The 17,602-nt window shown below is 41.3% G+C and overlaps 1 protein-coding gene across 5 annotated transcripts in view; it reads left to right on the top strand.

The window, feature by feature from the left end:
- LOC100878633 (A disintegrin and metalloproteinase with thrombospondin motifs 7) overlaps positions 1–17,602 on the top strand; it is a 46,395-nt gene that overhangs the window by 18,536 nt on the left and 10,257 nt on the right. For all 5 annotated transcript variants that reach the window (XM_012285217.2, XM_012285216.2, XM_076531724.1 and 2 more), the window contains one exon: positions 4,910–5,244. In XM_012285217.2, the coding sequence (XP_012140607.1) occupies positions 4,910–5,244 (335 nt within the window). The remainder of the gene's footprint in view (positions 1–4,909; positions 5,245–17,602) is intronic.

Below are 17,602 nucleotides of genomic sequence, written 5' to 3'. Positions count from 1 at the left end.
CGAGATGGGGCCTCACGAGTGAGTCATCCAAGGTGGAACTGGTTTCCACCGTAATACCAGGTATCAACGATAAAGTATCGGCTCGACGCCTAATAACTTTGACTCCTGGAACTTGTCGAGTGCGCCGTCACGATCCCCTTGGAACCGGAATCTGAGCTGCTCGCGTGAATCCTTGTAACCACTTGACACCGGTCAAATTTATTTTTGACTCCGGCACAGCCTCCGATTCCGTGCAAGTCTAATTTGAGAAATTCGAGTGATTCGATGAACCGCTCGAGTGGATTCGATACGCCAATCTCTGCACTCTCGATTCGATCCTATTTAGCCCTGCTAACTTGTTGCTGTTACGAATCAAATGCCACGGTAGAGATAATCGTTTAACGCTTTGATCGCCATGCCGAAAATGACCGTATAGAGTGCAAAAATTATGGAACACGTACACGGTGGACCTTCGTTCACCGGCAGCCTCCGTTCGAATTTGATCGTCGAGTTGCAAAAGTGAAAAAATCGCGTGGGTTAGGTTAATTAATAACCGAACGCCGAAGCGGCGTGCAATTACTCTAGGTAGCTACGAGGACGCACCGTCTATTTTGCGTAATTAAACGAGTCGTGTAGGGATCGAACGGGTCCGATGTGGGAAGTATCGGTACCTGTAACGTTGCACGATCTCCTGTACAGAGGATCGTTGCAGTAGGTAGAAGGCTGTATGGGAGGTCCGAGTATTCATCCGAGTCCCCACCTGTAGTTAACCCCGTACTCGCTCCAGGCGCACGTTGATTGGTCCAGCCGCCATTTTTCCGACTTTAATGATAATAGGATAATGATGATTATACCGTTCACCGAACGCACTAGATGGTAAACCCCTCTCTCTTTTTCTCCTTGTCCAGTTATTTATTCCGCGTCGAAGAAACCTGTATCGGGCCGTGGAAAGCGACTCCTCGAATCGAACGATCGATCGTTTAACCGTAGATCGAACTCGCTCGTGATAATGATCGCGTAAGAATCCCCCTTTTACAGCACCGATATCGTGTAAGCGCTTGTCTCCTGGCGTCTTTTCCTTCTTGTGTCGTCTTCTCGATCGATTTTTTCGTTATTATTAAATCGTAAATTCGAAAATTATCCGACGTTGTTTGTAACGATCGCGGTTTTAATATGTCTTACCGGGGAAATTCATTACCAGCGTGGCGTTAAATTTAAAAAGCTGCAAAATCGATACGACTAAATATGCAACAAAACTGCATTGTATTCGTTCGACGATAATCCCATTTACTGGTTCGCTCGTAATTCCTCGTCTTCTCTGCGCGTCATTAATTACAGACGTTTACATTTATCATTCGTCGACGGTCGTATATTTTCGAGAATGTATATCTCTGTTGCGGGAAGAGCCGCTGGAATTTCCCGGATATTTTAGATTCGGCTTCCGGTGTGTGTTCGTAATAAGCCACGCAATGCGAATAATTCTCCTCGCGGCTACATCGGTGATTTGACGCTGCAACGACCAACAAGCTGATTAGCGTTCAATATTAATGTACAGACGATATTAACCCATAAACTGTGTAAATCGTCTGATGCTCGATATCGTACCGAACCTACGAAAACGACCAATGTGCCATCTATTCTGTCTCATCACGTTTCACGATTCATCGTCTATCAACGAACATTAATTTTATTATGTAATATCCACAGAGTGTAACGTGCCACGATACAACCCGTGGCGATATAACGCGTGAATATCTACGAGTGGTGATCTAATTCCTGCAGCGATTCGGCATACGATGATTTACTGCGCGAAGATCCAAAGCGTAGAAATTTAACGAGTGGCGATTGGCAGATCAGCTCCAAGCAATCTAATGTATAACGATTCGACGGATAGCGTTCTAATAGTTAGTAGTATTGGCATAATTGAGAAAATATAAAGGTTAAAACTAGTATGTTTCGAATAAGTAATTAAAATTCGATTTCTAACGAAGTTAATCAAAGATTATACGTTGGAGGCGGAAAATTCTGGAACGGCACCGTTTGTTTCATCAAAGACGATATTCGATCTTGGTATGCAGATTGAATCGCAACGACGTTAATTGTCAAGCTGTTCCTACATGAAGACATATTACTCCGCAGCTGATCCGTTGTCTGCATTCCTGTCGTCCTTTTCTCTCTGTCCTCATCGGGCAGAGGCTAGCCACAATTATTCTATTAAACGTTAGATCACCGTCGACAATAGTCGATGGTTCGAACGATCGATCGTTACCGATCACGACGAGCGCTCGACAATCGTACCAACAATCTTTGATACTATGACTGTTTACGACCGCGTTTACGACCGTGAATATAAAGAAGGAATCGCGTTTACATGTGTAACGATGTTTATCCGTGGAAATTTACGACTGGATTTCGTTTAACGACTGCAATTTATTCGTTAGACACATCGCCGATAATAAAAGTTTATTTAAAGGAGAGACAACGAATTACAGTATTTCAATTACTGACCCTTTGTCGGTGAAGCATTCTTTCGAGCATTCGATCGAGTTGCGAGAAATACATTTTATTTCAAATTTTCAAGCTTTAAAACAATTATAATAACTATACGTATATATTCGCGACTTTTCAGCATATTTTAGTTCAGATCCGTACGAATATTCCATTGCAAAGCGGATCATACAATTACTACAAATATGTCAAAATATTTAATATAATATTTAATATTTCTCTGTGATAATTTATTCTTTAACGTATGCGCGAATTTATATCGTGCCACGACGATGTTATGTAGTGCAATATACGAATATTGATTAGTACGCTTCGTGTGCATTTTTATTTTTTCGATACTTGACCCCTTAACATTCTGAAGCATAAACTGCCAAGCAATTTGGAAGTTAATTAAAAATTTAATAAAATTCAAAAAGACGGACGTCCTGACATAAATAAAACGAACAAAAAATTAGTTAGATATTTTTGGCGCACTCGTTATTCGTGAACGAAAGGACACATCGGTTTACGTCACCGAGAACGACGAAACAGGACATAATTCTTGGTCGTGGTGCTTTTCAAACTTCTTCGACATCTTCGACCTCGTAACTGCGATCGAGATTTATCGATAGCAAGACGTCCCGTTGACAAATTATCCGAGACACGTTGTCTTTGTGGCTCGTCGTACGACTACGTGAGCGAAAATATTTCCTTTCAGGATTGATCGTTGAAAAGCAATGGCGAGCTCCGTAGGGAAAGAGAGAAGGGTGTGCAAATCGAATCTCGTGGCGGTACCTTTCCAAGCCCGGTTTACTTCGACACGCGTGCAACGCCATTAAATCAATCGGAAATTATTACACCAGTTTTATAGTGCATAACTGTCGCTCGTTCGCCCTCACGTTGTCGCCCGATCGACAAACCGCTTTTCGTATTGTGGTCATTTCATTACCGCGATCGTTGTTTGATTACTACGCCATAATTTCAAATAATTCTTCTCCTCCATTTTGGCCGGATAATTGTTCGCTCGCGGTCTCTTTTACCTCATAACGCGCTACTTCGCCTTTGGAAAATACTGCGAATGCCATATGCGAACTTGACAAAAATTAAATTTCAATTTCAGTGTTATAAGGTATTGTTTAGAACGGAAAAGGAAAATTCCCATTTCTTTAGAAGTTAAAGGTGACTTAACTCCTAGAAGAATCTTCAGCGAGCCTCGAATGAAATTTTACTCCACACTTTTCCATTAACTTTTTCATACAAAACCGCCTTATCCTCGATGGTAACATAAATTGCAACACACCCTGTAGATTTATCGAGTGTTTACTGGCGGCAACTCCGTTGTAGCAATGCGAGATAAGGTTTATTGTAGCGCAGCCAAGTGACTAGAGTCATAAACGATGACAGAGAAGGTGAATTCAAGCCGGGGAAGGGTGTGATTGATTGCGGACACCCAACGTTGGGATAAACGATATTTCAAATAAATAATTGCATTAACGTTGCGCCCGTGCTTACATTAAGACAGTTATCGCGACATGATTATAAAGCGGCCTCGATGAAATAACCCTCGGTTATTATTCATATTTTGAATGATTGTTTAGATGTTACGATGTGCTTGGTTTTAGTCGTTTATCACGACCGACACAATGAACATTGGTTTCGCGTAATTCAGGATATTTGTAACGTGAACCTTCCATTTATTATTCAACATCGGTTGTAAGAAATACGAAGTTATTTATTTAAATCGGAATAACGACGTAACGCAATAAAGTTATTGTACTATAACGCGTTGACACGATAATTCGGAACTCTTACATCGATGGGAAACCGAGGATTAATAAACCATTACTTTTGAAATATAAAAGTTCTTAGAGAAATTTCATACTCGATTTCCACGAAAGGCTCGTAAAAGAAACTTCTGTTTCCTCTTGCACGTAAAATCAAGGTATCTTCGGCAAGACACCCTGTAGAACGGCGTGTTCCTATCAAGCCGACCGTTTGCAAAACGTTCTAGCGAGATTTATCGCGCGTTAGGAATAAATTTCAAGGAAAACGAAGGTTCTTGCGCAAGATGGATAGTCTGAACCTAGAGCCAAGCGTTGTTATTCGAGTTCGATGGTATTAAAAGAGAAATTTTAAACGATAAATTGTACGTCCATGTATCAGTCATACTTTCTGCAGTTTTAACTTGAAAAAATGTCGAGGTGTAAAGTTGCACACGATCGTGTAAATGCAACGATCCTACCTTTCGACGAATATTTTCAATGTTCGTATCGAAGAGAATTATATGTAATTGCAGCAACGAGGAATAGATTGCCGTTACATAAGGAACAATGATTCCTTAGGCGCCTACAAACTTTCATTTTATCTGTCGTAATACGATTTGAAAGGTGAAAATAATTGAAATGCACGATACGAGTAAAGACAAGAATTCTTCCGTTTTCAGGTATATACACCCTCGAGAAACATGTCCACGGTCACGAGATCGTGATACCACGAAAAGTGACCCACCTGGGTGAACTTATCTCGCACAACGTGACCCACCACCATCACGAGGATGGACCAGTGGTCCACTATCGATTGTCGGTCGCTGGTAACGAGTACCACATCGAGCTGACTGCCGTGGAAAACTTTATCGGAGCTGGTATGGTCGTTGAAAGGAGAAAAAGGGACGTACATGTGCGCAGTCGGCCAAAAAATCGGTCGAGCAAGTGCCATTATCGGGGCTTCATTCAGGGACATACGAATTCCCAAGTTGCTTTGTCCGCCTGCGATGGTCTGGTAAGTTTTAAATCCGTTATTCCGCTTCTTTTTAACTTTCGAAAGATAAGAAAATGTTCAGGAACACTTTTATCGAAGTCCTAAGTAGAATAACAGTGCGTTATAGCGACCGCTTGATACGTCCGACATATCGTACGGATGTTCTACTTGAATTTTCATGCCGGCTATGAAACGTCGCTTTCGCTTTAACCGTTCGACGAAAACGAACGACATAACGAAGTTATTGAGCAATTGTTAAACGGAAATATTAATTTTTAACTATAATTCATAATAAATTAACAATGCGTTACTGAAAATTGAATTTTCCATTCGAATTCCGTACGTGTACTTCGAATTAAAGTACGATATAGGAAGGGAAAGAAAGAACTTGTTAAAGAAATATCGTTTTTGGGTTAGACAGATTAACGAACAATGGATAAAGTCATAGGTGCAAGCGAAAAAGTGATAATTTTATTATACAAAATTTGAGTAACCATGAAAAGGCATATAGTGTTACTGCGCTTTTGCGACACACACCGCGGAATTGTAAGCGAAAAGGGTCAATGTTTTAGCCCGAGTAAACGAAGAATGCCTTATCTTATAAAACAAAGTGTTGAAAGCTGCGAAAGACGTCTAGTATTATATTAACTACCGCGAACGCGTTGAAAGTTTAGCAGGTACGAACAGCGCGTTTCAACAGCTTCTCTGCGGTCGCGTTTCCGTATTCCCGTGGAAAAACAACCTCGACTGCTACCAGTTGTATAATATTTACACTTAAAACCGGTAATGGACCCGCTGGATTCGGCGAAATTACATTTCCAAGTGGAACGCGAGCCGTGGAACAATTTCCTTTGCCTCGCAAAACCAAAAGGCTGAATTTACGAATATTAACGTACGTCGTTGACTTCCACTCCCAAAGGCTGCGGTATCGCGGCTGGAAACTTCTGAAAGTTACTCGTCAGGGGTTGCTGAGTGAATTTAAGAAAGAGGAATAACGATTTGCATCGTTTTATATTCGAACATCGCAATCTAATAAAAATTTACTCCGTTTATCACAGAAATGTCTGAAGCAGTTCTTCACGTTTTATCTGCTATAAATATCTGCCCTTAGGAAGTTTGCATCTAGTGTAAGTACTGAACGATATCAAAGCAATTCCGGTCGGTGATTATCCCGCGGCAATCAACGCGTTACTTTTTATTAAGAGAGTACGATAGTAAAATAATCCAGAGAAAATCAAATCGGTAAATCGAAATGAAGGAATACAGGGTTTGCTCGTACCTATAAAGCAAGTGGTGGCAAACAAAGAACAATAAGAATGAAGCACGGGAACAATGCTCGAAGTTGAAGAAGGAAGAGGGATGTGAAGGGGAATAACAGATATGGATAAAGGGGGGAGCATGCATCGGCGCAATTTGCTCGCAGCTTCCAGATAATGATTTAATTTGCCAGAGCTTGATAGATTTATGACGGCACACCTAGACCGCGTCCACCTGTAAACTCGTACGCCTATCTCGCTGTGTTTTACGCGCGCTACCAACTACCACGAATTGAGAAACTAACGATTATGGCTTAACAAAGACGATTCTCTGCGTCGCCTTTATTTGATCATATAGATCAGGCCATCTCTCTACTTCTTTTCGAATCGATGGACACGCGTTTTCATGCGAGAAATTAGTTCCAAGGCACGTCGTGAATTGCAATCCAACGAACGTGGCAAACGCAGAAAACTAAACAATTAGCATAGATCCTTGTACAACGGTAAGTCGTACACTTTGTTGTTAATTTCTCCTTGAAGTCACCGATGCCCACGTTCCCTACTCTGTTACGTACTTCGTCTGTCCGCAATGTTCCGTTTTATTACGCCGTAAAACCGATAAAAAAAAGGTGTATGGTAGCCTGCATTGCCATCCATTAAATGCGTCGAAGATCGTGTTTTTATTGTGCGGGGGACTGGTTGATTAGAAATGTAGAACGGTCATCGTACGAAGAAAAGAGTTAAACGTAATACGAGTGTGGTGTCGAAAGGTCGATGAGAGGAATCGTAAGAGTAGAGATAAGGGTGGATCCCTTGCGGGTAGGGGGGATGCCGAACCCTCTCGACTGTCCCTTCTGCACCCTTCCTTGCGCAGCGCGTTTGTCGCCAAGGAAACCGCGCAACGCTAAGGTGGCAGCCATCGACAATGATTTCCATAATTAAATTTTGTGGGTTATGAAAACTTGGCAATTTCGAGATTGGAGAAATTCTTGCATTTAAAAGATTTGAAAATTGAGAAACCAAAATTCGTATACGATTTTTCGTTTCGGCAACGTATCAGTGCTCGTTGTACGATTTGTAATGCAAATTTTCTGGTCATGATACTACAATAATAGGCGTTTATGCGGGTCATCTCTCGCGATTGAACGGCCAGTAATAATCGCAGCGAGCATCGGTTCACACCCTTGCCTTTCCAGGGAGTAATTTTCGAACGAATCGATAGGGTACGCAATCTTCGTAATCAAGGAGGATCTAGGCTAGCCACGTCGCAGATCCTCGCGTATTTATGCGGCATGTAAATGAAGTAATCGTTTTGGGATCGTAGAGAGAGCGACTATTCTACATGCACACGCGTACACGTACATACGACGAGTGTAATTGCCGCCGATACGTAATGTTCAGTAATTTCAGGCTTCCATGGTAATGGCATTATCTGGTGGGGTTAATTCGGTGGTACGACCTCAATTCCGACCGCTTAACGTGAGTTAGAATTGAATTTGACACCCCTGATCCACCCTTTTGCTGCTGTACCCGGCAAGATGCTGTACCGTGATCCCTTTGTTACCTCGAGTGGCTTGCGGGACGTTTCAAAGCCTGGCATTACGTTTATTGGATCGTTCGATCACGTTCAGGCTATTCAGGTGACGGAAACTTGTTTCAGAATATATGACGGTTCGATAAACAATCGTTATTTCTTGATAAAACCTTTCTTTATGCACCCGACGCTGTTTCCGCAATCATAACTACGTAACTGCAGAGCTTCTTACGATACTGCGCAAACAACTTTGATGACGTGCAAATTAATTCTTGAAAAGCTAACCGAAGATAACGCGGTATCGTCTTAATTCGTTTCGCTTATCAAAATGAAATCTAACCGCTCCTATCGTAACGGTTTCGATGTTGCATGTTGTTTAGGTAAAGAATTATTTTAAAAGAAAAACAATCTTGCCTCGCGAACAGATTAAGAATAAAGTTTGCCAAAGAACCGATCTCGTTACTTTTGAGATAGCGGTGGCAGGTGTCGTCATGCCTTGAAAAGGTGTGGCTCCTTTATCTAGAATTGCACGAAGTCCTCGACAGTACTGGCAGTATCGTTGTCGAAGGATCAAGGATATACAGTGTGCTGGACGTGTCTATTAAATTTCCAGGAACGATCGCGAGCCACGATATGCTCGGTCACGACGACAGAGTCGTTAGGCATGTATCTTCTCGCGTGACACCTCTTCTTCAACAAATAACGCGTATAACTCCTCGCCGGAGTTCCAGAAGAAAAACCTTCCGAAGCGTCCCCGTAGCATAAGCTGAATCTTTGATTTCCCATGGAACCGGTGTATAAATTGAATTCGACCGCAAGTATCCGCTTCGGACTTGAATTTATTTTTACCCGTTACTATGACAAAATGCGAATTTTATCGATTCCTTTTTGCTGCATACGCTGTCACAATTCTCTGCAATTTTGTTAAATATCGCAGAAAACACGCGCTTCGATTATAATTGGCATTTTCATTTTTCGTAACAGCGATAAAATCAGAAGCTATCGATTTCAGGCAGGTATATTCAGAATTTGAAAAGAGCGAAGTCAAGACACACCATTAATAATTTATAAATTAACTCGTTTAAAATTTTTTAATTAGATGTACTTTCATTTATGCAACGACAAATTAGTCGGATAAAGAGAACTGGAACGAGAACAGTGAGCTAAAATGAGTTAATGAAATATTTACTATATTTATGAGTATACGCAGCTAGTAGCGAAAGGTTAGAAGGCGTGAATACAGAGTTCGCGTACACGCATGCACGCGCGTGCAATTTGATTCAATGTTCTTTGCTGTTGTGGAACAGGTTCCCAAGTACGTGCCAGCCGGATCTGGTCACATACACTGGTGCAAGTACACCGTTAACATATAATTATCGATAATAGGTAATCAAAGGAGAGCAGCCCCTCTCGTTCAATTAATGCGTATCTATTTTGTCAGATCTGTACGATCAATGGGTGGTCCTTATTACTTTCGGCAATTAGCCTGTTAATCGATTATTTGACTCGTTTAAAAATTTTGAAGAAAAAACCAAACACCTGTCCTGCGTATCGTTGCGAGTACGGCTCGGTCTCAACACTCCCCCTTTGAGATTTTTCTAAAAATCGCACGAGGGCTTGCACTCGACCGTTCAAAAGGTTTAGACTGTAAATTCAGACACGTACCTCATAAATATTAAAAGGAATCGATGAACAAACACATTTGCGCGATAGTGTAGGTGTACGTGGTAGCGATGATTATGCACCACCCACACCGTAGGTTCGTGGCGACTATTCTAATGACGGCATAAATCACGTTCCTCCGCAGGAAGTATTTATCATCATCGAAATACTTGCTTCCTCCTCGTCTTCTTCCATCCCTTGTCTTAAGTTCTCCCCTGTCCTTCTCTCTATTTGCTCGACCCCTTATGCAGAACCCATTCCTCGTTCGAAGCTACCCCAAGGAATACGAACTTGCATGCCTTTTGTTGAGAAATCACCGAGTTCCGCCACCAGAGCGAACATCAACTTCCTTTGTTAGAGTGTATACAGGCAATCCCAAAGTGGGTATTGTAACTTGGAAGTGAAAATCTCGTTGTCCGGGTTAAGTTAGATTCAGATTATTATTATGCTTGGTTGACGCGTTGAATGTACCCACGAAAATTACTATGTACAACGATACACGCTACATTCGAAATACGATTGTTTCATTTTATAATCGAAATTTTCTATTCGATACCTCTACTGATTTGCATAATAACATTAAATGAAATAAAATATGTTCTCTCGGTTATTCGATTATGACCAACCGGTGTATGGTCGAGCATTATATCTGTACGCCCTACGCGTTATATCCCGAAGAGTTACAGCCACATTATTCGCCACCTAACCGAACGTATGCCTAGTTAACACGGAAACGCAGGTGATCGACATTCGATGCTCGCGCATTAGCTCGAGAGGAGGGCATTCCTTGATCTCGTTAATGTTGCTCCATCCGCCTTGAAACGGATTCCTCGAACTCTCGTGATCAACGTGTTACGTTACGTTTACGTTCTTCTGTGCTGAATGGACGGCGATCGGTATCGCCTGATGGAATATAAGCGATCGTTATTCACCGGTCGTGATCTCGTTGTTGAATCGGTTCTACTTGACAGGAAACGCGTGTAGCGAAAGAACGACTCGAAGGATTTATACCTCGGACAGGGTAAAGGCAAAGAAACTTCCATACGTTATATGGATTTCAAACGAAGCCGTTTGTCTATGAGCCGTTGAGTTTTCTGTCATCGGTGCTGTAAACATTGTTGAAATAAATAAGATTGATGTCCGACGAGTTAGCAGTCGCTTTGCATATACAGGATGTTTCAAAGAGATTGGACAAAATTTTAAACGTACTTAACGATATCGATAGCTACCTATTAAGAGAAAGTAAATATTCTAAGAAATACTGACTGTTGTTTCGTCGAGTAGTGAAAATTTATTGTAAGTTTTATGGGACTCCTGTAATCCGTAGCAACGTGTTCGCGTAAAAATTTTGATCGTGACGGTACACGCGTTAATGAAACAAAAATCGATGCGCAATTTTGTTCAAAGGATATTGAACCAGGTAAGCAAACAGGTTAGCCGCAACGTGTAAAGGAAAATACAGCAGGGACGAGAGAGATTTTTTTACGGTAACGACAAGACTGGTGAAAACTGTCCCTAGTTACAGAGTCATTATCGTAATTAATTACATCGTCGATCAATCACGTTGACTTTAAAAACGACGGCGCAACAGCAGCGATTAAGGATGATCGATATCGTGACCCGTGACTATTAAAACTTATCTCTAATGAACATACACGAACCAGGTCCCTGTAAAAATGGTGATATCGACAGTTCCCTCGTTGCGTCTCGGTTTCTCTTCGATATGTAAATTAAGTTTTCATCGGGGTTTTTGTGTCAACGGTAAAGGATGTCTCAAAAACTGAATTCGTACCAAGAATTGTTCCCTTTTAATAAAGGATAGACGAGTTACAAAATATTTCACTTTTCGGTACAACGGTAAGAAAGTGCTTCCCTGTACGAAACACGTATATAACTCAATTAAAATTTGCAAGAAGGAAATGATCTCGGTCGTTAAGACGTCGTCGATAACGACTAACGGTCGGGAAAACGAGACGACTTCGGGTATAATTAAAATCCTAAGGAACTGGTCAATTAACTTTGTAAAAGGATTTCTCAGCATGCGGTCACGAACGCAACCTCTCAGGTCCTCTCGCGTTATATCACCGTTGGCTTCGTGACAAGTGTACACACCCAAGCTTGCAAGCTAATGCGTCTTGTCTTCGGGTAAGAGAAACGGGCGATCGTGACGTCATCCACGATCCTTTCAGCGATTAATCGACGGGTCGCAGCGCGAACGATATCTCGCAATTGACATTTCAAATAATTTATCGTCTCGTTAATGAATCCTATCGTGGCAGAAGGGCATAATCCCGGTACTGGCACCGATACATCGTTTCGCGATGATCTAAAATCACTTTGGCCGTTGCATATTTCATTGAATCTCCTGCGCCACGTTTCTATTAACGGTATGTCAACGTTCCTATCCTTCCAAAGGCAGATGCTCATTAATATTTCATTGGACTACCTCTCTATGGAATGTCTGATAGCTACCAATTAAAAAAACCATCCAATCCGTTCTATTGTATTGCATTCCGGTCAATTCGATTCAAAGGTCCTGTAATGCACTCCCGGTCTATTTTTATCAGTTATTTAACTACTTAATCACGCGATCGATCCATTCACCCTCTGGTCGTTGTCCGTCCACCATTCGCTTATAGTCTGTTCAGCCTGCGCAGCGATTTTGGAACATTCTGTATATCACGGTGACCTCGCGCAATTATGTAAAATCGGACGCGAAACAAAGAAGGGAAATGAAGAATAGCAACGGTGACAAATCGCGGCTATTGTTGTCACGGCGTAACGTAATACTTTACTACACTTCGAGCAATCAAATTCAATTAGCTTTGACATTCGTTAGTAACAGTTCGTACAACAGTGACAAATCGTCGCGACACGTAGCTACGCGATTTATGAGAATTTTAAGAAAATCGCAGGAACAACGGCGTCGTTGGGAATTTTTACCTATTTAGTACCGATTGTTGATTGTTCACGGAACGTAAATCGCGAGCACAAACGCGCGCTGAATTCTCTGAAACATCGAGAGGACAAAAGAATTCTAATAAATAATTTCAAACGTTTTGTTGTATTCACGATTTGCTACGCTTCGGACTGCTTTATTTCTGAGAAACGTTTCTTACATGTTACAATGGCGATGTTCGTCGCTTTATCTAACTGCTATTGCAGTTATCTTCTAACAGCTTAAATCATATTTTCATCAAAATAATTTGAAACTCTAACAATTGCCAAACAAATTCGATCTGTTCCACTCCATCAAATCAAGCAGCATATCTAAGTTACCGTATACGCGTCGGCATAAACTAATCGGTAAATAATTTCCATCGAGCAATGACTAACAATTCACGATCGTGAAGTTATCGACCTCAGAAATTGACCAGATGACTTTTTATCGAATGGATGTTGACATTCATCGAAGAATTAGAAACAGAAATGAAAGGAACGTTTAAAAGAGCACCGCTATCAAACCGGTAGCACGAGATAGCAAATGGAATTTAAATCAGAAAATTGAATCATCGTATGCTTAATTTACCTGATTACACATGTCCATTTTTATTGTCAGCGTTACAGAAGAATCCCACTACGGCGACATTAAGAGGTAATTAGAATATGATCGACGCAGAAAGAAGTTAACGACGTAAAGGTAATAAGTGGAATGGATAGCCGAGGGACAGTCAGTTACGATAGGTGGGATTAGCATAATGCGCGGAACCAGTGATCGGACGCGGTATAGCTCGATTGTGGTTAGTTAATGGTCGCCGAGCAGTCATCATTCTCGAACGGTAATACGTTGCAATCGTTAAGGCCACCTTGGCGCATAAGCTAGCAGCTCGGTAGCGTATATAAATTATTATTGTTCGACCAACGAGGTGTATCGATGGGCGGTCGCAATGTTGTCTCGCGTTGACGCCCATGTCCACTGGATTTAATTCTAAACGCCTTTTTATCTGCACCACGTAGATCGCCATTGCTATTGTTGACGGTGACCACTGTGCACTCGCGATATTTGATAACGATAAGCTTACCGGTTTGGTAATGTCGATAACGGAAGAACGTTAAGCAACTATTCCCTTCTCCGGTTCAACTCGATGAAATTCGAAGAGGGTCATTGATCGCGAAGTCAAATTTTTGATCGATCAATTCTATGCCAAGTTTTCTGTGAAAATCAATTTGTCAAAATATTACCTTGTAAATTATCGTTGCATCGCATTCGATTAAACTTTGTACGCTGTATCCGGAACAAATAAATTATTGCAGACACGAAGTAACAAGAGTTGCCAGTATCGACAAATTCCCCTTTTGTAAGTTTTCTCTTCGGAAAACTTTCGATAGACAAACCTTGTTATTGCTTGTACACGTGTAGAACAGTGATTGAAGTTGTCCCTCGACGTCGGTCCACGAACCTGTTGAAGTAATGTCTCTCGCTCTCCAGGGAACGAGTAATGTATTTTGGGGAATACACGCTCGAAATTAGGTTAATAGCAACTTCTGTATGAAATCAAATTTTCGTACGCGTGACACAAAAACTTTGCGAAACAAATTTTCACCGATTTTACGAATATTTCGAAATCTAGAACGAACTAAATCAGCACTAAATCGCTAACGTGGACTAAGTTCTGAGCTGGCGTCATTCGATTACTTGCATCGCTTCACGATTAACCGAAGTAACTTTTGCCGCAATGTTCGAATTCCACGAAAGAGACGCCTCGATTCTCGCGTGTTTGCGGCAATTAGAGGAAGGTGTGACAGATACGAAGAGGTTTCGCCACGAAACGAGCAGAGTGGAAGGTGTGGAGCGTAACGCATGGCCGGCCATAAATTATCGGTCGATGCACCAGAATTAGTCGGATCCTAGAAATGAACGGCAAGACCTGGACATTCATTCTACAATCGAGAACCGACGAAATAAACGTGTCTATTGAGTCTGGCATATCGGTGTACTTAACTCTTTAGAGAATCTCTGAAGCTACAGTTATAATTTAAATTTATTTTTCGATTCCTTTTCGTATTTATTTTCATTCTGTTCATTCTTTCAATCGACTACTGCTTTACAAAATACAATACGTCATACCGAAATATAAAGGATTGAATCCGATATTCGTTGATTCATTGTTTGCCTCAACAAAGAACCAGTCAGTTTTTATTAAAAGTATTGATGAAACGTCGAGACAGATATTTCCATCGAACTTTAAGCTTCGCATCGATATGACGAATGTTTTTCTTACAATATTTTTATGTTATTAAATTGTTTAATCTATCAGAACTTTGACGTAATTTTATTAGTAGATGACCACCGATAAGAGAAATGGCAGTTTCTGTTTGCCTAAACTCGATACCATCATCTTTCATCGAATGTTGACTCGTTTTTAACTCGTTCCAACTGATGGAGTTGAGCGTTAGGGTTTGAACGAGTAGTGGCCGCACGCAGCGACAGTAAAGACGATCTAAAACTGTCGTAGATCACTCTGGGTAGCGCGTTAAATAACAACCGTACGCGCAAATTAAGTAATTTCGTCCAGGCAAAGGTGTTTCTCTACCCAGCGAATGGAAATGGATGAGGACATTATCGATCCTGCGATCTGCCGGTCGTTCGTTATTTGGTGTCCGTTGCATGCGTGCTTTGCGGCCTCTCCGAGAACCGAATGCATCTAAACGCGATTAAACATAGGCTGGTTAAAAAGAATCTTGCAGGACTTTCAGGCTAATAAGTCCCAAATTCCTTTTAAAGTATCAACGTAAACGTATGATCAGCAACACGTATAATATGTTTAATATAATGTATCAGTTTTACGAACCTAAGGCAACGTACGAGGAGCGCAATCCGGATCGGGTGTCCATACATTATGGTGCAGGCAATAACACGCGTGTGGTAGTATTTTTATTCGGCGACATTCGTCCCTCGGGGTAGCGTTATTAGTTAAGAGCCTAGTCTCGAACGAGTTAAATTGCGAGAACATTTATCAGTCCCGGAAGATAACCCGAAGGAATTCTAATTTTGCCTGGATGGACTAACGTTCGCCGAGTTTCCAACCGTGAGATTCAATTGGCCGCAGAAATATAACAATGGGACCCAATCAGCTTCTTATAAAAGAAAGAAGATCTAGAAAGAAGACGTTGAAACGAAGCAATCAATTCAACCCGATAAGACAGCCCGCGGTCTCCACCTTTGCCGTGATAAATCCGGATTAGTTCGATGAAGCAATTCGAAGGGAAACGTTGAATCTTGAAGGGATAAAATTACAGTAAATATAATGCTTTATCGGTTAACCGGTTCAGCTCGTAAATTTCCATGAGGATGATGGATTTATGCGACGAGCAATTTATGTAGATCGGACCAGTTTTCAAAAGTATCGAGTTTGCAAATAAATTCAACGTTTATACGGACTTTTTTAAACTCGGCACTGTTCGAGCTCGACAGATTGAAAATTTTTCTCGTTCAACGCGATGCGGACAGTTTCCACGCTTTTATGGCTGTTTTTATTCACTCGAATATACTTGGATTAGTCTTTCAACGCGTGCAGTATCGTGCTGTCAGCTTTGTATCTTTGTACGGTGTACCGTACATCTTTTCCAGCTGTCAAAAGCTGACAAGTGAATATCAAAAACGAATGCCGAATTCCTGGAAAGCGGATGATACCCCGAATACCCGGTAAAAAATGGCGAAGAATAATCGATTCGGAGAGGCGGCTAAGTTGGTCAGAAAGGAATAGGGATAATAAGGAGAGGAAGGGCCTGAAATACAAGTCGAACGAGTCGTTTCGACTATTCTCCGACAGCGACCGTGAAAAATCACGGCGCCAGCTTCACAAAGGTAAGGATAATCTCGAAGAAGGGCAGCATCGAAAGACCTCAAAGTGAAAAAGGTTGGAGCGTGATTCAGCGCCGCATGGGGCCTCACAGCTTCGATCCTTATTCCCTTCTCTTCTTCTTGATCCTCATCTTCATCTTTTTCTTCTCTGCTCTACCTTTCGAGGCTACCTTTTCTCTTGCTTTTTTTATTTTTGCGTCGTTTCTTTTCATCTCACGCGCGCACAAACTCCGATCGACTATATAAGGAGTGATTTGTTGCCGTGGTGGTTTCAACGACGCCGTGGACATTGTCGTCGGCTCGGTTAACGATCTCCCTGATTTTTCTTTCGTTTTCGATCGGGTATTCTTCTTTATTCTTAGGGCAACGTCGAATCTTTTATCGATCTCTTTTTTCGAACACAGGAAATTGCAAAATATTTAAGAATTCGACATTATTCTTCTCGAATTTATGGTTATGATGTTTCTTTAAAATGCACGTATAGACTACTCGTAAGGAAAAGTACATTTACATGGACAGTCATATCAACTGTGATTGCCATTAGAATAATGTAATTGATGAACGCACCGTATTTGTCACAATATTGTCCAGCGGTTGGTCCGCGATCGAAAGATGTCTTTCGAGAGACACAATGGTAGGTCTAGTACGTAACACCTTCGAAGCAAGAAACGGTACAATGCAAATCGGTTTCGATGCCGGTACAGATTACCGCGTTTATAGCTATGCCGCGTCATTAATCACTCCCGATCGTCGATAGCGTTCACCATTCGTTGTCAAGTAGCAATCGATCAACGGAACACCCATCGTCTGATTTCGATTGTAATTCTCATTTTACACACGACCTTTTTCTCTCATTCTTTCGTTATCGTTCATTTTGATCTGTTCCACCCTTTATCGCGCTGGTTTCGACCGAACACAACATCGACAACCGTGTCGATCGGAATATTTTGGACGGTATTATTATTATTATTTTACATCGAGTCATTTTTCATGCTGGGCTTTGTTGTTTGATCGTCCGCAGTTTTATACGAAGGCTAATATAGGAAGATAAATTGATTAATTTCGAACAAAACTATTTATTTAAAAGAAATTAGGTTGTTTATTTACATTGTTTGCAAGATT

Source organism: Megachile rotundata, chromosome 5 (assembly GCF_050947335.1).
Source record: "Megachile rotundata isolate GNS110a chromosome 5, iyMegRotu1, whole genome shotgun sequence".
NCBI lineage: Eukaryota > Metazoa > Arthropoda > Insecta > Hymenoptera > Megachilidae > Megachile > Megachile rotundata.
The sequence above is the reverse complement of the archived record's forward strand: the minus strand, read 5'-3'. Positions and strand labels throughout refer to the sequence as shown.